The sequence below is a fragment of the Strigops habroptila genome, chromosome 4, assembly GCF_004027225.2.
Source record: "Strigops habroptila isolate Jane chromosome 4, bStrHab1.2.pri, whole genome shotgun sequence".
Classification (NCBI taxonomy): Eukaryota; Metazoa; Chordata; class Aves; order Psittaciformes; family Psittacidae; genus Strigops; species Strigops habroptila.
In genome coordinates, this window is record NC_046358.1 from 77,606,814 (window position 1) to 77,632,623 (window position 25,810).

Consider the following 25,810-nt stretch of genomic DNA (forward strand, 5'->3'; position numbering starts at 1 on the left):
CTTCTTCGTAGCAAACAACTCTGCCCTTGGCTACACATGCACAACTCCCACAGATGGCAGAGAACTGTGTGCAAGTATCTGAGTGCTGAAGCTGTGTCAAAAAAATGCCATGCATGGAAGAAATAGGTCTGTTGGGTTGGGTGGGTTTTTCATTAGTATTATTTATTGAACAACAGTGTTTGCTGGGGATGTGTAGATGTATGGATGTTTACTTTTTTTGCTTTTTTGGTTTCTGTGGCTGTTTTGGAAAGTTAAGTAATGTTTTATTTTACGTGGTTGCAGTGGGAAGCAAATTGGAAGGCTCAGAAGAACATACACGAAGTGATTCAACATCTCAATTTTAGTTTTCTCACGAATATTGCAAAACACAGGGCTCATGGGCTCAACTTTGTGGTACTGATTTAGAAAGGCTCTTAGCATTACAGTTTTACTTTTACATGTGAGGTGTTGTAAATCAAAGTCTGATTATATAAGGACCCTGCATGCCAAGACAAAATTCAGCCCTAGTCAAAGTGAGCACAGTTCTGTTAAAACAGATGGAATTGTGCACGTTTAGCCAAAAATGTCGAGTCTGTGTTTATCTTGTGTTTCTGAAAGCTCATGTGCAAGTTTTTCTGATAAGGACAAAAGTCAAGATGTAATAAATGGGGTTACACCCACATGTAGGCAAGTTTTAATACTAAGGCAAAAATCTTCGTTTAGTATAAGCTGGAGTAGCTTCACTGTCTTCTGCAGAGCTGCGACAGTTTACACAACTCCAGGCTCTGTTCCTAACGGTCTAACTTCAGGAAGGCTGCGCCACTGCAATTCCAACTGATGGCAATAAGAGCTCTGCGTTTCTGCAGGGGAGAAAAGTCAAAGGCCCTTTTGTTATCACTTAAGCACAAATGATGAGAAAATGTAAAATTGAGATAACAGTGAGAGCATTTTCGGTGATCTTTATGTGTACATACTTACAGAAAGTGCAAGTAGAATTAATATCAGGTTGGGGCTAAGGAGTCCTCGTTATTTTTTTAACTCAGTCTTGTCAAGCAGAGTCCTGCTTAGGCCTTTCTAATTCATAATTAGGGAAGATAGTTGCAAGTTCTACTACTAATTCCATGCAAGTCAATCAAAGGTCTGGTTGTTTTGAATGAAAGGATGATAAAACATGGATACATCCTAGCTCTTGCTGTGGTTCAATGTGGATTTCTTCCACCACTTACTCAGACCTTGTCGCCACTGTTATGGCAGTACCCACCCTCATTTTTTCCTGGTTTGTGGTGCTGATTGTTGCACCAGATCAGGAAAATCAAACCATTTAAAGAAAAATGCTCAACCTGCATTCTTCAGCCCCAGCTGTATGATCCTCTCCCCCACTTTTCACAAGCACTAGCAACTGAGCCAGTACAGGAAACTGCTGAGCCAACCGGGAAGAAAAATATCCCTGGTAGTGTTAAGAGTTTGGCTGCTCAGCTCCTTGACTGGCTCACTGTGGGTTTGATAGGTGCCAGAGCTAAGACTAAGTGTGGGAATATGGCCAAAGGTGGAAGAATGTGGCCCTAGCCTCTGGGAGCCAGTTTCCTTTAGTTTAACTTAGCTTATATTGCAGAATTGCACCCACGGTAGCACCACAGGACAACGCTGTCTGTAGCACCATTAGTTTACTGTAATAGAAACATTTTAGGCAGATTTTAACACCGAGTTAACACAAGCATTGTAAGTAAATAGTAAAGCCTTTATTCTCGTTAAGAACAGCATTTTGAAAATAAAACATTTGCCCATGCTTTACAACCTTTGTAGTTTTGTATACTTATGTACAGTCGTCATGGTACACATTGATTGTCTTGAAAATCCTTTAAAGATGTACTTAATAAGATACCAGTATGCAACAATCAGCGGAAAAAAGGGTACATTATAAAACACACATTAATACATTTAATAAATATATATTATCTATCAAAAATGAGCTTCGGCTCTCATCAATTAATAAAAAGCACCTGCTTTGTAATCCTGTAAGTTGGTAGAATAGTCCAATTGTTTTATTATAAAAGCTACAATGCTCCCTTTTACATGGCCTTTGGTTAGACCCAAGGCATCAAGCTCGAACAAAGCCAACCAAGATGCCTGTGTTTAGACTAAAACCAGAAACATCTAGTTCTATAGTAGTTCATGTACCTTGTTACTATAAACAACTGTATTGAGAGTGTTCTTTTTAAGATACTATATATTTTCTGGCAAGTGTCAAACACTCTCAACTCATCTGAAAGCAGACAGGATCTCTGAAATATGGCTTTGACCTTTTTTCCAGCCACTGATCAAAACCCAGTTGTTATAAATCTTGTATTGGTAGTAGTAGTTTTATCAGATGTTTTATGGTTTCATTTTCCTGCATGGAAACACCATGAGCACATAACCATTAAGGGACATAGTAGCTTTTATAGTATAAAAGCTAATTATAATTAACTGAACTGTGAAAGGCTTGTGCTTACTTACTTATTATGTTGTTCACAGATGCTCTACATTCTAGGTAACTTTCATAAAAGGCAAAAGTAAATACTGTAACAAAAATATAAGTTAACATAAAGGTGCCTTTCTTCAATTACAGTTTTATTTGGGGCATTTTTACATCACAGACTAGTGACTTACAAAAGAAGTTGCTTATTACTAATTGTATAAAGTTGGAAAATAAAGACCCTCCTAATCTATTGCCACACCTTCACCACCACAAATTAAACCCAATCCTGCTAACTTCTAATTTTATGAACAGTCCGCATGACTAATCCAATGAGACTAGTCACAGGAGCTTGTAGGTTCTGGCCATATCTTTGCATAGGCCTCAACTGCCAAACAACTTCATCAGAGCAGGATTGGGAACTCTATCAATTCAGTCACATCTAGGAAAAGAAAAAAATGTTTCTTAAAATAACTATATATTGTACAATTTTGTCCAAGGTCCGTAAAATGTGTATTATAATTCGTTAATCTTGGTTGTAGCATGATAAACTTTTAAAAAGAAAGCTGTCCTACCATTTATGCCATGGTCATCTTATATGTTTTTACAATAGAGTTTTATGAGGTTTTTGGGGTTTTTTAATTGTTTTTTTTAAAGCAAATTTCTGCAGGCAAGTGGTGGTAATTAATAGGTTTTTTGTGGTTCCAAATGATGCATCTTCTGGGTAACTATCATTATCTTAAATACTATCCTATTTTATCAAAGTTTGGCTTAAAATAAGCAAAATGTATTTCTAAGTCACTGGATAGCATGCAATATCCACCCCTACCCTATTTGGTTGCTAAGGCCATCTAGTTACTTACAAAATAAAATAAGCAATCCCAAAACCAAGCACATGCTTCCTTTGCCTCAAGGCGGGAAGGGCAGGGGGGAGCTAACATACTCTTTTACTCATGCATGACAGAAAAACATTGCTTCTGGAACAGAAGGGCTTTGAAATAAAACCCCATAAGATGATCATGGCAAGAATGGCAATATATATTTTTTTCTATATATATATACATTTATATCTGTGTGCAACACTTAGGGACTGGTCTTGCAGCCTCTGTACCTGTATGTAGGCCTACGGGGATCGATGGGACTACCAGTGGGAGTACAAGTCTGCAGGACTAGGTTCCTAATTCAGTAGAAATGGAGGTACATGAAGAATCAGGAAGACTCTTGAAAAATAAAAAGCTTGTCTTTCTTTTGCAGTATACAGCAAGTAACTTCTGTCTGGGAAGCTACTGGGTTATTCAGTTATTTGTACATTATATTTTTTTTAGTTTGAAAATATATATTTTTATTACAGCATATGCAAAGTTTAATTGTTATACGTTTCCTATGCCCTCAAGTAAAAACAATTAGCTTTTAGTATCAAGGAAAGCTAAGGTTAACATTGGCCAAACAGTGAGGATACAATGATGTTTTCTATGTCCGATATGCATTAAATGTTAAATAAAGGAATGATTGCTTAAACATAATGAAAAACCATGGCACAAACAATGGGCAATGGGAGCCTTTTAAATAACCTGGAGAAAACAAAGATAAAAGCTTTGAGAAAGTCTGCCTGCTATCAACCCAAGAAGGTGGAGGGAAGGAGGAGGACTAGGGAAGAAACCACCTTAAAAAACAAAAACAACAACAAACCACCTCCAGCACGGAGATTCTACTAGCTAGGCACTAAAATGCACAACCACATTGAAATGCACAAACAGCTGCAGTCAAGGGGACTACTCATACGAACAGGGATTAGAAAGGGAGGTCTTGACCCTATCTGCTGCTGAGTTTCTTCTGAAAGGTGGTCAGTGCTTCTCAGCTGCCACCGCTGTCCTGCTTGGCACCATCAGCCCCCAGAACAGGCTGGCTCGGGCAGTACAGTGGGTTGCCTTTAATCCATCATCGCAACGAACTCCTTCTGGCAAACTCGAGTCACGTTCTCTCCCCAGCTAAGTCTTTGCAAAAGCACATCCCTCCAAAGTTTCACTTCATGACTTTGTCTGTAGGAGACGTGAGAGCACGCGGCTCTTTCCTTGCACCCAGGACTGAGGCTGGAAAAACGGGGCATCGATCCCATGTGGCCGAGGAGAGCTGCCTCTGTGCTGGACCTGCTCTTTTTCTCTCTGCCTCAAGAAGCTCCATAACTTGCATGAAACATACATAGACCTTACATCCCTCCAGAACTGCATTTCCTACACCAGCTTTTTAAAGAGTATCAGTCTACAGTGTAATGGTAATTTAGTTGCCACAGAGTGACAATGCTTGACCACACACGATGCTACGTGACTGTACAGTACAGCTAGATAATGAAGCAAACAGGATACTTCTCATGACATTTGAAATGAAGGGAAAAGGAGCAAAATGGAAAGAAATCCTGCACGTTTTCACGCTGTAGTGGCAATCTCCTGTGGCAACATGAATTAAGTTTAGGTGAGAGGAGGTTATTTTGCAAGCAACTGGCAACCAGCAAAAGCAGGCTTGCCTTGCACGCTAGTTACAGACAAGAGAATATCATATATTTCAGAATACAGTATCCCTCTCTTCCAATTTCAGGCGCGCCTACTTCTATTTTAAATTAGATTCAGCTTCAGTTTGACAATTTTGTTTTTGCAATTATCTTATTAGTTCAATGGTGTTCACATTTAGACAAAATCCTCTGCAGGATTTCGAAAGATCCTGGATGGTTTGTTGCTTCGTTCTGGTACTGTTATGGATTCCTCCCTCAAAGACACATTGCCAGGGAACAACATCTGCAATAAGGATTCTTATTCTCTACAGCCTACAGCCTTTCACCAGAGGTGTCGTCCAGTGTAACTTGGCGGAGCAGTTGGTATCTGGAAATAAGGATAATAAACCCATAACTGAGAAATCTAGTCTGTTCAAAAATCAGCGTTATCATGCTACATGTATATGACAGCTTTCCAGACAGTAGTTCCACAGCAAAGGGATACAAAGAAACTCATATTCCACCTTCCACCCATACAGAGCATTTACCTCTGTAAAAACCATGACTATAAACACCCATTCGTCTCTCATTTAACTATCTGATATTCTCCATCAAACTTTGCGTCCACCTCAAAACAATGCAAAACAAATAAGCAAACAAAAAGCCAACCCGAAAACAAATTCTCCAGCTTCTCATCCTTAAACTGCCATTTCCCTGAGCTGCACAGTCTGGTATCAGAAAACATAGGCACAGATGAATCCAAGCATCAGAAGGGTGCTATTCATTACTAACAGCAAAACACAAGCCTTTTCATTTTATTCAAGTTGATATGTTTCCCACTGTCTTACAGAAGAATCCCGCTATCTAGTCCCTCTTGTTCACTAAAATCAACCAAAACTTTATTTAAAAACAGACAGAGACCTGCAATCAATTCACATTATTTGGTTTTAAATGTAGAGGTTGAGTTATGGAATCAGCTCATGATTCAAAATAAAGAAAACCCAACTCACATGAGTATAAACTGGCTCATGGGTAGATTTTTAAGCATGTAGGTATGCATGAAAAATATGGGGATGAAAATTCTTCTTTTTCAGCAGTATGTCTGCTATATGAAATGTCTGCAAGTATAAATTACACATCATGGGAAAAACATTTAGCAAGTCTGTTTGGCATCTGATCACTAAGCCATTCTTACAACCACCAGGCTGCAGAAAAACAGGTCTATCAAAGAATGGCATGCCAAACTATTGTCTAAGAAGGGAAAATCAATGCTATTAACATTAAAGTGTTCTATATTCCTCTTTTATTAATCCCTTTTCCAGAGACATACACATCTGTTACTCACTTACAAAGAATTACATCTATTTTACAAGAAAATGGAAGATGATAGCTGAAAGACCAGCACTATCTGTAACAGTGATTCTTATTTAAAGTAGTGTACTGGCCTGTAAACCTCTGTGTGACTCACATCATCTTGAAAAAAAATCAGGTTAGAAATTATGTCACTTAATAGTTACGTTAAATACCTTAACACAGATTTAATTTGAAAGGGCCATTGAACATGTAGTCTCAAAGAACTTGGTTCACTCAAGCTACAGTGCAAAACATGAATGGCCAAGTAAAGAAATGCAAAATGCTTTGTAATTACATCTTTTCTACAGGGAAGGGAAGCATTACATGCATACTTGCTGCCAGAGTTTTCATGTGGAGCTTTCCCCCTTGCTGTGAATAAGCTAAAAGCAGGTTTTTCAGTTAGCAGTGGTTCTATATATCAGTGCATATCAAAGATTTCTTAAATCATCATATTTTTGATACTTACAGTCCCACCATTTAGCACAACTGCCATCTCAGTTGGCTGATAAACATTGCTTCTAAAAGGAGCACTAGGTCGGCTTCCCAAACTGCCGTTTCGAAATCCTGCTGTTCTTAGCGCTGCGTTTAGAAAAGAGAGATGGTTCTTAGGAACACAATCAACGCTGTGCATCGCCCTTGAAATCATTAAAGGTCTTGCTTCCAGTTTAGTTATTGGGAACTCTGCCACCGATTTTAACTTCCGTGCTGCCATACCAGTTTTCACATTGCTTTTCAACAGCTGTTTTTCTTACATTGTTGGGGATGGATCTCAGAAGAATCAGTTTTACATAAACCTAACTGTTTGCTGTGGAATTGGAAAAAGTTTGTTGGAACCAAACTGTTGAAGTTTGCTTTGTCTCATTTCAATAGGAGTTAAATGTCTTCAAGAACCAAACCTTTGATGTATCTTGCACAATGTATTTTGCAAAGCACTTACTGTATTGGTCTGGATACGGTGGGGTTAAGTAAAATGATCTTACGTTTTGCTTTCTATCAAATTCAGAGGACAGGGATCCAAAACATTGCTCGAGCCAGTAAGCATACTCGCAACCCCCCTGAGCATTACTTCAGCATGACTAGCGTATAAGGATTTTCCAGATGTTTCAGATTATATTTACTCTGAGAAACTAGAAACATGAAGTAAATATTGCTTTTGAATAACTTAAACATGGCAAAGGGCTGAAGCAAAAGAGAAGATACTGATTGTCCTTCTGAATGTTTATACCAGAAATACATGAGCCTCTCTATTAATTTGAGCTCAAGTTTGGATTCAAGATGTAGATTCTGAATGAGAGATATGCATAGCTAGGGATGTGCTTCTTTCTCTCTAAACCAGTCCAGGAATTAGTACGTACACACTCTCTTTTTACTTCAGGGTAAATAATGGCTTCACTGAGCTCAGATGTGGCCAGGGAACAGAGCGCATTTATCCTTGCGACTTGCGTGGTTACAACGGGCAATACTCATCTGTGAGCTGGTGAATAGAAACACCCCTAGTTCAGGCACCTGGGACAAGAATTTCTCTTACATTTAGTTCAAATTGCAGTTCTACACTCTGGTTGAAATCATGAATAAGCTGAAGTTTACAAGTATTTCAACACAGGCTTTAATGAAGCCAAGATTTAATATAGTTGCACTCTGTGGAACAAGATTTAAATGGATCCTGCTGCCATATGCTGTTATCTATCCTCTGCCAGTCCTCTCTTTGGGACTTGTGCACTGAGATGAGCAACACTATTGATTTAGCACAAAAATGTAGAAATCCAGTCCTGCAAATGCTCAGTTGTTGACTTCAGATGCACATAAACCCTCATTTGCTCTACATTTTGAAATTAGATATTGTTGCAGAACACTAGCAGAATAATGGATGGAAATGCCTAAACTAGAATTATGTAATTTTTATTTTATATTTAACCATCTTGGGGTCAGTAGTATTCTTACTTTGCAGTTTGGCTTCATATTGTGCCTTAAACATGCGTGGTTGCACTGGTATTTGCTAGTACACATAAAAAAAATCTCTTTATAATGCTTACCATCATTAAAATATTTACACAAAATTTCCATGGTCATTTTGGAGTTAAAGAGCCAGTAAATTCAATTCCATATTGCTAGATTTTCCTTTCCTGTTCTTGCAATAAGTCTAAAATTCTTTTAACATCAGAATCAGAGACAAAGTTTGTGGACAAAATACTCATTGTGGATTTTTTTCCCTCATACTGGTTTTACCATTTTTCCTTGTATTTTTTCCATTACTATTAAATACATCTACTTACATAAAGCATGTATAGGTAAGAAGAAAAAATCGTGCCCAGAAGATTTGAGCAAGTGTCGTGTCAAAGTCCCTTTTTAACACATATTTTAACTTTTGTTAACTTTGGGTTTAGGCATTGGCTCCGAGCGTGACTTGCAGTGCTAGAAGTTATTAAATGAAATTCAGTGAGTACCAGAGCTGCTTCGGCTTGGGTTTCCTGACAGCTGTAGCATTCTGCATTGCACATCCAGATTTGTCATGTATAAGGCAAATTCTCTTTGCCTTACAGAAGCTGCCCTGTTGGTGTGCATTGCAGTTCCAGTTGCCTTTTTCCAGGGTTTCTAAATACTTAACTGACACTTTTACAAGACACTGGTATGAAAATAACTCTTTAAAGTAGATATTTCACCTTATCTATCATGAATATTAAAATCCCAGATCAGTGTGTTGTTGAAATGATGTTTAAATAACTGACTTTAAAATAGTTTTGCTTTATTAATGCTTAACGATATTGCTGGAATACAACAGCTCTTGTTGTTATGTATAACTTGGAGCTAAGAAAGAGAGAGACTAGAACATACGCGTGTTTGAACCTACAGTTTAAAGGTTGTTCAGATTCTTAAAATGCTGCTTCAAATCTTTTTTTTTCTTAAAGAAAGAAAAAGGCAAAACTACTAAATTTCTTTATGCAAATGTTAATGAAAAATAACAAGAATTTAAAATATGTTTATTCAAGCATGGTTTTTGTTTAAAGCTAACTACTTCTGAAAACAAACATTACAGTCAGGGAACCAAGAGGTGTTCTCTGCTTATCATGTCTTCCACAATTTTACAACTAGTAGATCTTTCATTCTTAAACATCGTTCTTCAGGATAATTGAAGCAAGTACCCTTCCTTTCATTTCTAAGCTCTTCATGATGAATTCTTGAATTGAGGTTAATTAAATGAAAAGAGAAGAGAACATTCTCTACATACCTGCAGAGACACAATTGCTAATAGATTCCAGGTGCTTAGCCACTGACACCCATCAGTATAGTGATCTGACTTAAATTAACACTTCAGCAGCCATGTTACGTGACTGGAATATTATTACCTGTATTTACTTTAAGTCTCTACCATACTAGTAAGTTTTGACTCCAAACCCTGTTGTTTTAAGTCTGTACTTAAAGAACCGCTTTAGGAATAATGAATCTGTTTTGATTTATTAAAAATTTATGTATCCTTATCACACACGCCATAGGAATAGGAACGCATTTGTTATGAAAAATGTTAATAATGGCATCAGATAAGAAAATCTATTTTGTATTGTACTGTGTAAGATTCAGATAGATTAAAAGAGAACATAAATTGCACTATAATAGACACGATAATGATTTTATAGATATCATACATCTATTCATTTCACTAAAAGACTTAATCACTGAATGATCAGATTAAAAAGGAGCTTCCAGCTCTTTTTTAAAATCTATGCATGAATGGGAATAATACAGAGTGGAAGATCTGGTTTTGTTCTTAGATCTACTTTAGTCAGAAATAGCTCCACTGAAGCCACTGCAGTTACCTTACTGTGACATTAATGTGATGGGGGATGGAGGACAGTTAAAAAAAAAACTAAAGGAAAAAAGAGTGCTTTTGCATCGTGAAGCTGCCTCTGCTGCTCTGGAACATTAGTAATAAACAACCATTCTTTTATCCATGCGATTTTTTTACTTGTTTTACCACTGCCCTTGGAATATACTCACAGAACTTAACTCCTTTCTGTTCAAAGCTTCCGTACTAGGAGACCTTTAAAGTTCCTGCTAAAACACTTAGAGGAAAAACGCCTTCCTGACCCGACATCGTGCCAAACAAGTGTGCTATTTTCCTCCACATCTGGTCTATATCCAGAGGAAACATCAAACTCAGAGGAAATAAAATATACTTAAAGATGAATAGGAAGGTGAAGTGGCTGGACAACGTGCCTTTTGGGGGCTGCCAAAGCAATGTGGGAACATTGCTATGATACTACACTTCTCAATTAGAGTGAATAAAAAGCAGTGTGACTAGTAACAAAATCCTTTATCCAACTGTGGGACAGCACCACATTGCATCCTGTACTACAGAACACTGTTGGGCTTGTGCTTCCCTTCACTGCTCACATCAGCATCCCTGTGTATTTTCTCACATGGGTTAAGCGTTCAGCAGTGGTTTGGATCTCTTAAGCAACCAGTTGTTGCTGGCCCTTTCGGTAATCACTCAAAACCACTGTCGTTGCAAATTGTAACGATGGGTCATCACACATGGTTCAAAGTCACCAAATACCAATGACAAGGAAAGGAACCACTACCTCAAAACCTCCATCTGTGCATATTCTGCTCAGACATTAAGAACAAAGACTGTCTTTGAACTTGTCTATATGCCAGTCTGTGTTTTTTACCCCCCCAGTGTCACAAAGTGGCACTAAATCCCATTTTAATGGAAATACAATTAATAATAATTACTTTGTTGCTCAAGAGGCTGAGCATTTTGTAACATAGAGCACTTACTTAGGTTTTTTTCTTGGGGTTTTGGAAACTATTTCATATTAAATGTTGTTAACTGATAATGACAACAAATATTATGTAAGTGATTTTAAAACAGAGGCAATTTTTTCCACAGTGGATTTTTGTTGGCTTTCAGTGTTGGCTTTGCATTTGAAATTGTTCAGTTTTTCAATGAAGAACAACATGCAGAGAATCATTTTAACCACACATAAGTATTTTCTGTATTGCTTCCCCCACCACCACCATTTTCTTGGCTACTACATAAAGATATAGTCCTCTATAGTAAATTCTTACCTGCATTATGTTCATCCATTGAAAAGGCTTTATTTTCCATGTAGCTCCGAGGAAGCTGTATATCTTCCTCAAAAGCAGTTTCACGCATCCTTGGCTGTGAAGTATCAAAATAATTGGGAGTGTTTTCCTGCTGTGATGGAAGGATGGTACAGTGGACCTCTGGGATGGCGTGAAAAATAACAAACACCCAACCACTGGACACCAGTGCAATAGCAAGAGTGGGATCACTCCATTTGTCTCTTCTCTTTAGCTCAGCATTACCAAAGAGGTACATAGTCATCCAGGCTACCCAAATCAGAATGGAAAAAAAAAGTGTTATAATGAGGCATACTCCGTTTTTCTTCCATTTCTTAAACTTCCCACAGAGAGTGAAAAGAGAAAATCCCATGGTAAATACCATCAGGAACATAACGTAAATCAAAGCCATAGCAAAATCCATTGGTTCGTAGCTGCAGGCCAACTTGTTATCTCTGACAACTGTCAGTATTAACCACTCGGTTGCAATAATGACCTGAACGAGCATCAGGCAGATTGCCACACCAGCTAGATGCCAGCCAGATGGACTCTTCCCATGGCGAACTAGTCTACGAAGTCTCCAGGCTTGAGCTAGCAAGCATGAGAAGCACAAAGCAAAGATAACTCCCCATAGAAATCTTCGGGTAGAGCACACCATTTCATCTTCTTGTATGATGAAAGCAAACGTCAGCCCAAACAGTCCTAGAGTCCCAGAAAGAAAGAGGAAGTGCATTCCCAGGGGGCTCTTCTTCTCTTTGTCCTTGATGAAGGGCAGCCTCACCAGCAGAATCAGCATCAGCAGTAGCGTGGTCAGCACACCTGCCCCTGCAACTGCCTCCACCACTATTCCCCAAATGGCATCCAGGTCGCACAGGTAAACATACTGAGGGAGAAGATCCAGTCCGCACCCTCGAGACGTGCTTGAGTTTTCAGAAGAGCCATAGCTGATCACGAAGAGGAGGAAGAACCCAATGGCTCGGTAGGTTTTCATTTTTCTGTCTGAGACAACAAAATATTTGTTTGCTTAGCTACAGTTCACTTTGGAGGATTTCACTGCAATTGGAAGCACGGTTTGTCTCAATAGCTTGTGTTTACTGGGTTTTTGCAGCTGGCAATAGCCTACCCCGGGTCCCCTTTGCTGCCCTCCCAGAAAGCTGCTTTTGCCTGTTGTGCTCTGAATGCCAACTGAGTCATTACTGTGTTTGCACTGATTGAAAACAACACTTCCAAACACTGCCCCTGCTAATATCCTAAAAGACAACCAGTATTCTGTTGCAAAATAATACATTATCTACAGTACCTTATTGCTCAAATTCAGGTGCTTAAAGCTTGCATAAATTGCACTGGGACTGGTGCAAGCACAAGTTGTATCACAATGAGACAGTTTCACTCACAGCCTTGCTGCTCCTTTCACTGGAAAAAAGGCCGAGTCAAACCACCGTGGTTTTTTGGGGGATTTTTTTGTTTTTTTTAAGGATAGAGTAGTTCCAGGGACATAAACCTTGTGCTTTTCTGATAAAAGGAAATTCTTGTTTTCATGCTCAGTCAATAGGCAGTTACAGTATTCACTCCTTTCATCCTCTTCCAAAGCCCAGGTATTAGATTGCTTTTGCAAATGGGAATGGTTGGCTAGAGAAATCCCATCTTCTGTGACAATGATGCACACATGCAGTGTCATCAATCAAGTAATCAAAAATGAATGACTCATTGTGCTTCTTAGCACGTCTAAAGCCATTCAAAGGGAACAAACAACAAAACCCAGAGCATCGCCTTCCCTGATCCAGAGAGCAAACAATGGTGAAATCTCGAGGAACACAACACATCCCGCTTGACCACGAGGACCAAAAGCCTGGACGAATCTCAACTTAATTTTAGGAAGAACATGGGTTAGGTGCTTTAAAAGGATATATATGTTATGACATTTGTTTTTATGAAGCAAAGCATGGCAAAGGAGACTATTCGAAATGTAACCTTTACATGAGCAATCTGCCGCAGTGATAGCTGCCCTGTAAGGGCGGTCTGAAGTAAACACTCATGCACCAGACACGAAACCCGACGCTGTTAACCTTCACTTGCACAGTTAGTGCTGCAGGTTCCAGCAGGATTATGTGCATTGATGTGAGCAACATATTTAGGTGAAAATGTCCAGAGTTAAACTTCCATATGCGTGGTATGACCATGCAGAAAAAAAGCAGCATATGTATAGGCGGTAACATTAGTCAATGGCTCGTGATGTGTTTGAGATACACAGCGAGAAGCAGAGAAACTGTTGATAGCTCTTTTGTAAGTTAGACAAACAGCTCTAAATGATTGCCCATCTAAAGATGTTTCAGAAAACAGAAATGTATTTAATGAAAATATCAAAAACTTTAATGAGAGTTGAAAGTGATTTAAATTAACGACGCAGTGTTGTTGTATTGAACACCATGAGTCATAACCAACACAAAACCTATTTACGTAGACTATCTGAAACCTTACGGAGTCTTACAGCTCTGAGCTATGGGTTTTCTTCCTGTGCATTACAGTTCTGTAATGACCAAAGTTAAATCTTGGGTATCTCAATCTTCAAACGAATGTTCATTCCCCTTTCACAGCATAATGACCAGTGGCCATTTTGGCCTCTGTCAGGAGACAGATGATGGAAATGACAGTTTCCTATTAAAGACACCAAGACAGCAAATGCACTAATATAAATGCATAATGATTTTATCGTCTTCATTCATACAACAGACAAAAAAGCATATTACAAATACTTCATCTCAGAAGTAGAAGCTGTGATGAATAATGTGATCTGGGATTAGACAAACAGGAAAAGGGTAATTGATGATCTTTGTCTGCCCATAGAAACTACAGTATCCTTGCACTATGGAAAGAGCCGCAGTGTTCTAATGATGCAGTGACCTGCAGCTAATGACTAATGATTATTTTTTTCCCTACCTAGCTGTTATTTTCTTTATGGGGAATTGGTAGAATATTTACTTGTTTGTATCTCATTTGTATAACAGGTTTCTCAATGACTCTGTCACAACACTCACGTTAAAAACACTGACTTTACAGACAGAAAACTAATCATCAGTGAAATGTATTCATTTTGGTATTGAGTATGGTTACACTCAATAAATCTCCTTGCCCTGTGAGTACATAATTAACTAGAAGGAAATGTTCTGAAGGTGATTTTGCAATTCCTTCTGTGCACAGGCAATTCCTACTTGAACTAGTGCATTCACTTTTTAAAATACCCAAAATGTCCTAGGAAGTGTGAAATGGCCAGTGCCTGCTGACACAAAGGGAGGAAATCCACCAGGCCCTCACTAAGGTGACGCTGTGAACCACTGGTACCAATTTCAAGAAGGTGTCATGTGGAAAATCACTCAAAATTCATTCTAAATGCTGCCCCAAACTGGAAACAATAAACAGCCCTTAAGTGAGGATCATGTTAATTTTCCACTATGCTATCACTTACAAGCTATGATATGCATGTAATAAGTCGGTTTCAATACTAGCTTTGTTTATTAGCTATCCTCCAAAGACCTGCAGGGTAATGAATTAAGTGGAAGTATCTCCAGTTCGAAGATATTTTCCAGTTTTCTGGTTACTTTATTCATGTCATGTAACCCTCATGTGATTGAGCTATTCTAGGACAGTCTGTTTCCATGGAGATTGTGCTGCATGGGTAAGCAGTCATATTGTCAGCCCGTCATTTGTTTCCTCTTCCTATTTGGAAGTGTTTGGGAGAGGGGGAGGGAGGGTTAATGAATTTGAGTATTTCCCCTGCCATGAAGAAGTAGTTTCTTTTGGAAAGGGAGAATTAATCTGTGACAAAATATACTGAGAATGCAAAATACATATTCAGAAACTCAGAGACATTCAACTCAGGAGTTTTCCCAAGTTACTTCCATTTGTGAAATTACTTTTGGGAGAGCTGATGGAGACAAACAGTGGTTCTCTTAGAAAGCTCCTAGATAGCTATAGTACTGACCAAGAAATCCTTAGGACTGCTAACAGGTATTCTTGGCTTGAAATTGTATTCCTACCAGGTATCAGTAAGTCTTGCTAAACACTAGATCCTGCACACACCAAAGCTTGCAAGCTGGGCTCAAAATCTCCAAATGAGGAATATTTTCCACAGCACTGTCAACAGAGCCATGTTTACAACCTGTTTACTATTTATTTCTGCCTGACTAGGTAAAGACTGGCAGCATTAATAACCAAACCCCTGTGATGATACCAGCCCAAATCCTGTCGAGTGCTGGTACTCAGCGCTGACTCAGACAGTTGTATAAACAAGGGAAAACACTGCATTACAGCATACAAGTTTGGCAAGGGAATAGCACAACTTCAGCTGAAGCCATACATTCTATAATTTTAAGGGAAAAATAGAAAGTCTTTTTGCCAGAAAAGTTGTTTTGGAAAAGTATTTCTATATGGGTTTTTTATTAAAATAGTGTCTTCTTCAAGTTGGTGCTGGGGTAGAATGGCAGTTCTGTGTTTCAAGATTTTGTAGTAAAATCCTCTATCTGCACATTACCACCAGTAGTTACCTAAATCAGCAACTGAAGAGGAGTAGTATTTTTACCTCTATGTCTAGATTAGCTCTTAGCAAAGTTATGCAACCTAACGGCAGTAATGACAGTGCTCTGTTTGACTGGCACTTCACTTCTATTACCAGACACCTACAGCAACAGTAACACAGCAATGTCACAGAAACGTTCTAGCACAGGTACAGTGAGTGGCACCGATGCATCCCAACATAGCTGAATGGAACTGTTCATACTGTTCATACAGGAGGAAATCAACTTCCCCAAAATCCATCTCCAAAATTGTATTTCATGAAAACTATTAAGCCAACATCCCCAAACCCAGAGCAATCATGAGCACATCAAGTGAATCAATAAGCCTCACACATTTCAGGCAAAAGCAGCAAACAATTAGCAGGATAGCTTCCAAATCCAGTCCTCAATTTTTGGCCCACAATCTTCTCTCTGTTTTCAACAGAGTGAAGTCCCCTGCATTATCTGGTGTAGAATCACTACAGAAATTGCAGGCACAAAGCTGCCCCAGCGGGTTTAAAGTACAATTACAAGCAACTAAGCACAAACAGAAAATCTCACAGCTGTCATCAAAAAGTTGTCATGGTTAAAAATCAATGAGGCTTTCAGTAGTTATAGTCTTCTGACTGCAAATATCATCTGGTCAAAAAGATGCTGTTCTAGAATATATAGAAAGAACAAATCTGTAACCATGCAAAGATTTAAGGTTAGGCTGTTCATGATTAGATGTATTATCTGTTCCCCTTTTTAAGAGTCCTCATGTTAATCAGCCGATACAGGAAGATGCCTCTAAGCACCAAGAAAAATAACAGTCTAGTAAATAGAAGTGATAGTAGCACAAATAGTAACCTGCTCTGCCACACATAGGCAGAAGACTGGTTCACTGTACAATTTGTGACAGAAAACCGCCCCCACCACGAAGTGTTGTGGGGAGCCGCTAGTGAGGAGGAATTAATCACAGCACGGGATCTCTGCCAGCTCCTTTTGATCAGATCTGAAGAACGAGCTTCAGGACTGATAACAGAGCAGCAGTGCCAAGCTGAGCTCAGACTACTCAAGAGATGTACTTCCAGAATAATAATTAATAGTGCAATTGTGCTTTGTATGCAAAAATACAGCAGAGGTTGAGACATCCCTTGCATTAGAATAATACACATCGCGCTATGTATAGCCTCACGGTCACAGAAAGCAAGACCCCACTCCAAAAGGACACATAGAAAAAACACTGCTTTCACTTACAAATACTTTGCAATGCTGAATATAATATGAAATGATCTTTCTAATGTTCTAGGTGCTCACAATGCCCTTCAGTCAGATTCTGTACATCGCCTGTGCCCAGATACTTCTGACCATAATGTCTGATGTTCGTTATACTACTGGTAGCAATCAGTGATAGCAATCAATGTTTTTCTTTGCTAATTCTCAGATTGTTTCTGTTCATGTCACAGCCTCACGACAGATGGATTTCCTTCACCTGATTTCTTTTGATGCAGTGAGAGAACACCTCAACACCAACATTCACTGCTGGTAAGTAGCATGCATATCACCGAGCAGTAGATAGTCTTAGAGCGATGATAACCAGCCGAGGTGTTTAGGTTCAGCGCGCAGGAAATCCTGTTAGCCTCGGGATAAACATTAGGCCAGGTGTAAACAAAGGGTTCACCTAAGTGCTAAACCCTATCGCTGCCCGGCTTCGGGGAGCGCTAATACGGACGCAGGGCTTTTTACTAACTAGAAAGAAAACCGCTGGGGCCGCGCAGCCCTTCCGCGGGTCCCGCTGCCCCCGGCCCGGGACCGGTCAGCGGCGGCGAGGGGCCACCGGGAGGCTCTGCCCTCCGCCCGGCCCCGCTGCCGCTGCCCTTGGGCGCCCGCCGGGAAGCGCGCTGTTGAACCGCGGCACGGTGCCCGGCTTGGCTGCGGCTACCCCCGGCCGCGGACGGGCGCGGGTGCGGAGCCCGGCAGCCTCGTCCTCCCCGATGTCCCCTTAATCCGCCTGCAACCTCCTCCTCCCGTGCGAGGGCAGCCCGCTCCAGCCTCCTCTCTTTTGTCCCTGCGCTCATTTCTTTCTTCGGTTTCTTTTCCCAGTCTCTCCCTCCCCTGCCTGTCCCCGCTCTCCTTCTCCATCCTGTCTCCGAACTCCTCTTCTCGCCGATCTGCCGCGCTCCCCTCCGCGGTGCGCAGCCCCTGCTCCAGCCCCCCCGCCTTGCCCTATATCCCGCCTAATCCCCCCCCGGACTCATACATCCAGCCTGTTGTCTGCTTACGGTCCCCGGGCTAATTCCGCGGGCAGAGCACGGAGCGGAGCCGGGCGAGGGCTCCACTGCGCCCCGGGGGCAGCCCCGCGGAGCCGGGACCGGGGGCCGGTGCTGCCGCCCGCTCACTCACCTGCTGGCTGCTGCAGCTCTGTCCGCCAACCCGCCGCAAGTCACATCCCGGCACCGGCGGCGGGGAGCGAGCGCAGCGCCGAGCCCCCCCGCGGCGGCTCATGGAGCGCCTGGCGCCGGTGCGCGACGAGTGGAGCGGAGCGGTGCTGTACCGTGCCTTGCGCTGCCCGCTGAGCTCTGCGCCCGCCGCCCCGCCGCGCTACGGCCCCTCGGCCAGCCCCCTCCCACCGCCCCGCCCCGGCTCCGCTCTGCTCTGCTCTGCTCGGCACGGCACGGCACGGCACGGCACGGCTCGGCACGGTGGCGCTGAACCCGGCGCGGTGCAGCCGGTCGCACCCAGGGGTCAGCGCACCTCTCCCGGCATCGGGGGGTCCCGGCCGCGCGGGGTGCCCTGCACCGCCCGGAGGGGGACACCCGGGCAGCACGGGTGTGCGCACACACAAACACCCCGCAGAGCTGCGAGTGCAGCGTGTCACGCGTACACCTCTGTGAGCATAGAGTAGCACCGTCGGACACAGGTCTGGGAGCAGCTCTACATGCTCCTGCAAGGTGATGGGAAGGCAGGACACAGGACAGTGAAGGGGCACGGATACAGGCAGGCATTCCTGTGTGCAGGCAACGTGCATTGGGAAATGAGTTCCTGGGCCTGCTGCGTGTGCACACCTTGACCAGCTCAGGGGGTTCAGGGGTGAGAGGGTTTGCGTGACAGTGACAGTTGGGGGTTTGCGATGGGCTGGATACATTCGCCAAATATGCTTTCAGTGCACATGTCCAACCTGCTGCTGCCCTGGACAGCAGCTCAGCGCTGGGAAGAGGAAAATGAGAAGTGCCTCTTTATTGTGCAAGTGACATTTTACAGTCTGCTTAGGCACCAAAACACAGGAGCAGGCCTGTGAGCGCATGAGGCCCTGCAAAGGCAATGTTGGGATCTGTTTGGTATCTGCTTCCCACCTCCCAACGTGCAGCGTGTCTCCCGCTTTCCATCTTCTCCGCAGTTCAGCTCTGAGACAGACGTAACCCTTCTGCCCAGGATAGGGCTTCCTACAGGCTCCATGAGGAGTCAGTTGGGGAAGGTAAAGATCGTCAGCTTCAGTGTGTGATGTTCATGAGCAGCCAAAACTTGTTTGCCTTTTCAAGTGATTTGAGTATGTTTGTGAGACACACCAGAGACTGGCAGCCACACTGCACCATGCATCCATGGTTTTATGTTAAACAGCTAATGAGAAACTGGGCAGTTACAGCTGACATGGTGTTATCAGCAGGGAGGACTGATGCCTGCCCATCCTGAGATCGGGCAGCATGCTGCTCTCCTCACCAGGCTTCATAGAACCATAGACTGGTTTGGGTCAGAAGGGACCTTAAAGCTCATCTAGTTCCGACACCCTACGATGGTCAGGGACACCTTCCACTAGACCGGATTGCTCCAAGCCTCATCCTGCCTGGCCTCGGACACTGCCAGGGGTGGGGCAGCTGCAGCTTCTCTGAGCAATGTATGCCAGAGCCTCACCACCCTCACATGGAGGAATTTCTTCCTTATGTCTAAACTGAATCTCCCCTCTTTCAGTTTAAAGCCATCCCCTCTTGTCCTGTCCCTACCTGCCCTTGTAAACAGTCCTTCTCCAGATTTCTTCTCAGCCCCTTTAGGCTTCAGTATCCAGAACCTTCCATAGAGAAACGTGTGCTCCGAAACATCCATTCTCCAGCACAAAAGGTCTGTAACCTTTAAACAGACTCATCCCAACATGCGTGGGCTTATTTAGATGTCACTTACTACGCCTTGAGGGGTTACCTGAACTTCTCAGCACGGCTGGCATGGAGTAAATCGGATGCTGCGGTTGGACTGTAATTGCCGGTGTTCAGGCAGGGCAGTGGGGGAAGAACAGCTGAAGCAGAGGCAGGATTTCACATTTCTGCCCTTTTCTCTCTCAATTTCTCTGCTATGCTGATTCTGGATTTTAGGCATTGGCTTTATTTGAGCCACATGTAAGCAATAATATCCTGCCCTTGCATCAGTCGATATCTACGTGCTATTCAAAGTAAAAGGGGGTAATTTTACAGAAACTGAGGTGGTGAGAGGTGAGGCAGCTGCAAACTGCCCAAGGTCACTCAGCAGTCTGGCAGGAGAGTAAAAATACTGATTCACCAGATCAGTCTGTACTCCCCTTTGGCTTGGGAGGCTGAGCCAAGCACCCAAATACTACAGTAACAAGCAAAGACCTTTTTGTGTCTAAGTAAACACACAGAGTTCTCTGTACCATGCTCGATGCAGAGAGGTAGACCGGGGGGAGGATGAATCACAAGAATTCATGTGCTGAAGGTCTTGGCCCGCTCACAAGGGAGCAATGTACTGAGCCCCTCAGCAAATGCAAATCTTGGTGGTTGTTGCCTTCTTCCTGTGTGTCTCTCACACAGCCCCTGGTACAGTAAAGGAAACAGCCTCCCCTGTTTGCCTTTCAGTGACAGAAGCAAATGCCCCTCTCAACCGTTACCAGCCGATCGCTACTAAATAAGGCTGATTTCTGTCCTGCTGAAGCAGTTTTTATCATTAGCTATCATGAAAGTGCATAGGACACAGAATCATCAAGGACATTGTAGGAGAACTTTGTAGAGTAGCTGGACTAAATTACAGCTGCCCTTGATTCAAATTTCTTAGTACTTAACTTTGAAAATATGCTCTGAAAATATGCTTTTATTAAGAGGAAGAGTATTTTCATCACTCAGCCACTAACTCACCAGCAGCTTCAGCATTGCCTTGCCTTGAGAGAGGTGAAGGGAGGATGGAGTAGGTGCTATGACCCATGTGGACTGTGTGAATTCCCTGCTCTCACACGGTGCCCCCAGCTCCTACAGTGCTTCCCATGACCCTGCAGTGGCTGCAGGCAGCAACTGCCCACAGGTGAGCAGGGCTTGGAGGAGACTGGGGAAGGGCCAAGGTGTGCAGGGCCAAAGTAAAGGTGACATTTAGGCAGCTCTGTTTATGCCATGCAACACTTCCCAGAGCTGATAAATTAAAAGATGTAAGCTCAGTGGTTTTGTTCATCTCTGAAATAGTAAAGAGTACAAATGTTATTTTAGACTGGGCATATAGTGTTCTCAGCTTTAAAAACCCACCACATTTCAGTAATTTTACCTTTCCTGTTTCCTGCAACTCACATTTGGTCATTGAACAGCTTTTAGTGCTTTTTTCATTATTTGGTTTCCTGCTTTTGCCAATAGGTGAACAAAGAGTCTGTGATGCTGCATGTCCCAAATTTTTTCTCTTCTGCAGCAGTGCTCCTAGCAGGATTTGACAGCAAAGAGTGAGCATATTACAGCAGCACTGAGTGGATAGCACTCACCCATTAACAAGTACCAAATCCATATTGCCACAGACTGTCATTCTCATTTCAGACTTTTTTCTGTGTCCCAATCTGAGATAAAGGCAATTTCCATCTTCTGTTCCCTTTTTCCCCTCCAGGAAGACAGGAGGTTGTCATGCTTACTGCAGGAGCAGGCAGAAAAGCTGTCAAACAGAATATCACCAACAGCTTTCCTATTGTACGGCAGGTCCTGCAGAACCTTTTCACTTGGTAGACTGATTTTGTGGCTCCTGCCAGCATGGAACTGTGCTTGTGCCAGTGCAGTTTAAACAGAGTGTTTCATTAAGGGATCAGCGTAGGCACATGGAAATGGCAGTGATCATTAAGTCTGCATTACTGTTGTTTGCATTAGGAAACGTGTAGAGGCCCTGGGCAGAGACAGGGCTGCTGGGTGCGAGGTGGAGCCAGCCCTCCTGTGTGCAGTGCAGTTGGTAAAGCAGTTTGTTCAGCAGTCTCTGAAGGAATACCCCATGACAAACCATGTGCCTTAATCCCAGAGTGACCAGGCTGCTCTATCACTTCCTAGATGTTCAGACGCTCTAATAATGAACATGACAGAAGAGAAAAAAGAGATACCGGAGGAACTGCACACCCAACCAGTGGTGTGCGGTTGATTGACAGCATTTCTGACCCCCAAGCAGAGGCACTTTTCATTACATAAATCCCTGCAGCGTGATTAGTTTGCCTAATACTTGCCCTGCTTTTCCTCAGGGCAGGATACAAATCCTGGTGCTCCCATTGGTTGGCAGCACCAAGGCACCAACGAGATTTGTGTGACCACTGCAAGACGATTTCTCTGGTTGCTCCTTGCACTGCCAAAGGCAGAGTCTGCTCTTCGCAGTGCTCCTTTAAGTGGCTCTGAGTGGCCAAATGTGGTTAGTGAGGAGAAGGGAAGAAGGAGAATTGAAGGAAGGAAAGAGTCTTAAATTCGATACACAGCAAAAGATGGATGGCAGGAAGGAGATGAATGCATGGGGGAGAGAGAAAGAAACAATTATTGAAACATTAAGGAGAAATGTAGTCCAGAAGAACTTACAACCATAACACAAAAGAAAGGTCCTTTTAGGATGGATAGTGTGGGTTAACAGCCATAGTGTTAGATGTCACATCTGACTTCAGATCCAAATTATATCTGTTTTTCAACCTGGGTTAGACAAACCAAGGTAAGAACACACCTTTTATAGAATTATGCCTGCTAATAACTCTTTGACTATTTGGTAATAAATACAACCTCTCCTGCAGGTCACCCCGGCACTTGCCTTGATATACGCCCTATGGAAAGGCAGTGGCTCTTCTCTGCTTATCAGTCATTCCCTCAGGACCAGGACAAGAGAGTAGCAATGCAGGCATGATTTACAATGCAGTCACTGTGATATTAATTTGTTTTCTCAACACACTTCTTTATCACACTAGTAATGCGTAAGTGCTTACTTTAAACTGCAGAGAAACATGGACAAGTTTTAAGATCTAATGCAGCTGGTCGAATTTGATTAAAACACAATTTGGATCAAAATGGTCTGTGACACGAGCCATATGTGATTAAAATTCTTATGGTTGGGAATTAGCACACTTTCAAATCCTCATTTCACAAGGAAACCTCCAGAGATAGATATTTAAATCAGCATATTTCTGGTTTATTGAATTATTGTTATACGCTCTCGAAGGTTCTAACTAGCTAGATACCTCTCAAACCAGCCAAACCATTTCAATTTTACAAGCTTATGCTTGATCTTTGCTCAGGCAAAGTCCCAGTTAGGACAAATGATTGGTGGCATGAGAACATTTCCTTGGAGCTGCATGTGTTGGAGACCCAGTGACCCAGGCCAAGACTGGCAGCTTCTGCTTGGGAACCTAGAGCTTCTATCCAGTGAGCAGCTGTAGGTGGTAGTGGGTACAGTGAGTTTTCTTGTAGTGACAGCTCTGCAGTAGGGAATAACATGAAACGGTTGTGGAGTAGAAAACCTCCTTCTACCCACTATGTGTTCTCATTTTTCCCTTCAATCGCACGTCCTGGTTCGGGCTTATCCACTCAAGCAGCTCTTGTATTTCTTTAGATTTTAAACAAGATGCAGCCATTTCATTAAGTAATATGCGTGTGTCTCAATGAACAAAGGAAATGTTTTCTTAGCTTTTGTTGCAAAGGTTGTCTTGGTTGTCACAACCAGATGTGCTGTAAGCACATGCTTGTGTTCACAGGCAGCGATTGTGCTCTGAGCCCTGTCTAGGGCTGCTGTAAGGAAAATGTTGCCATAACCACAACCAGAGAGATTTTCTACATCCTGTTCCCTCCTCAAAGTGTTACAAGTATCAGCCAGTGTAACTGTGCCATGCTCGAATGCACTTGTGTTTCCGATGGGCTTGATTTTTAAGTGCTTTTATTTATATCTATTAGTTTCACACCTACACTGGGATGTCAAGGTTTTTTTGTGAATGCTGCGAAGAATTGTGCTGGTACCTCTTGATTGTTAGTGCCCTCATCTGCAGTATCTTCTCGGGGAGGTAGAGAACCACCCTCAGGAACTTTGCTGCCTTCCTCTTTATTGGCATGTTTGGTGAAAAATATTGTCCGCTGTTGAGGACTGTCTGTGTGTCTAAAACCGAATAAATAACGTTTACATCCTGGCAGAACACTGAACAAACCCCCTTTGTGAGCTGCCCGGGCTTTTCTGTTGTGGAGACTGTCACCTGCTGGCCACCGAGCAGCTCACCAGCATCTCGGAACTGAGTCAGTCTGATGAGTTAAATACTCAGCTTTGCTGCTAGAAATTACCCTACGGAGATGTTCCTGGTTTGTCTAACTGTAAACAGGGCAGTAGTTCTGTAAATGGAGGTAGATCAGGAATCCAGAAAGCTTCCTAGTTTATAAAATGTCCAGATTTCATGGAGTTTCAATGCAAAGAAAACCAGGGTTTCATCACGGTGGAGATGTGCAGTAAAATGCTACTTTAAGTAAACATAATGAGAGCAATATAAACCATAACCAACACTCAAGGGAAAGAAAAAGGACCAGCTATTCTGTCTGTGGTGGATTTTCGTCACATTATACCATGGATACAAGATGACCTTAAGAAAGGGCCACTGTTGACCAGCAGAGCTCAACAGGAATCAAAGGAGCCTTTACAGAAGATCTACTCTACAGCTTTTACAGGAAAGGAGAAGAATTGCTCTAAAAAGCTCTTTTAGCCCTGTCCCTGTCCTGCCCTCACATCTGTTGTCACTACTAGCTCATTTTCTGCCAGTCTTTGGGCCAGAATCTCAACTGGTATAAATAAGAGCAAGTCTGAATTCATTGCTACAATATGGGACTGCAGGGTAGTTTATTCACCCTGTCTGAAGGACTGTCCCTCTGTTCCTCCCCAGACCTGAGAGCAGGTTAACACACTGCTGAAAGGCACTGTTCAGCTGGGAGTTTTTCTGTTTAAGACACAGAAATGAATTGCTGAACTGGGCAACAGGTCTCAAACTGCCAAACTGCATCTTTACTGGTTATTCTGATGGAGCATCACTCTAGAGCTCTTTGTAAAATCTGTATTTTCTTCTTGTATGTAACTGAGCTGTATTAGTGACATGCTGCAGGATGGCTGGTGGGAAAGGAAAGTTAGTGCCGCAGAGCCTGTTTCGTGACAAGTATCCTCAGCTCACTTGGTGTTACACAAGGGTATTGCTGCCTGAAAGCACGTCTAAAGTGACACTCGAGCTCACTTCTGCATGCTGTACTGAAACTTTAAAGAGGAGATGTTTTTATGGATGTTTTTCATATGCCTCTAAGTTCACATCTGTAAAAATAGATTTCATCTACTTTAGAAATACTTTCTCACCTTGTCTGGAGTCAATCCTTCACACTGAATTTGTGCAAAGTGGCCATATTTTTATTTCTTGTTAGGTAATTTTGTGAAATGGGTACACTGTTTCCCTTTATTTCCCTTCATTCCTATGCTTGGACACTTACAAGCTTTATTGTTGTCAGAGAACACTGGGTGCCTGGATGTCTCTCTTATGAAAGCATGTGGCTGGTTAAAAAGAAAACCAGGGAGATTAGAGTCTGTGTGAAATTCCACTAAATTCAGTGAAAAGAGTCATTTCAAAGAATTTAGGATCAGATTTCAGATGCATTTCATGAGAGGCTTTGGGCTGGTTCATGAGTATCAGATGGTCAGTCTCAG

The 25,810-nt window shown here is 42.3% G+C and overlaps 2 protein-coding genes across 2 annotated transcripts in view; one reads left to right on the forward strand and one right to left on the reverse strand.

Annotated features, from left to right (window-relative positions):
- IQCK (IQ motif containing K) overlaps positions 1-25,810 on the forward strand; it is a 249,192-nt gene that overhangs the window by 38,953 nt on the left and 184,429 nt on the right. Inside the window, exon 9 of the mRNA XM_030482268.1 lies at positions 17,353-17,431. Coding sequence (XP_030338128.1) covers positions 17,353-17,431 — 79 coding nt within the window. The remainder of the gene's footprint in view (positions 1-17,352; positions 17,432-25,810) is intronic.
- GPRC5B (G protein-coupled receptor class C group 5 member B) lies at positions 1,697-18,450 on the reverse strand. Its single transcript, XM_030482642.1, has 4 exons — positions 18,290-18,450; positions 11,340-12,353; positions 6,739-6,851; positions 1,697-5,307 (listed from the first exon to the last, which is right to left on the reverse strand). The coding sequence occupies exons 2-4, from the start codon at positions 12,343-12,345 to the stop codon at positions 5,263-5,265; spliced, it is 1,164 nt and encodes a 387-aa protein (XP_030338502.1). The 5' UTR covers positions 12,346-12,353; positions 18,290-18,450; the 3' UTR covers positions 1,697-5,262.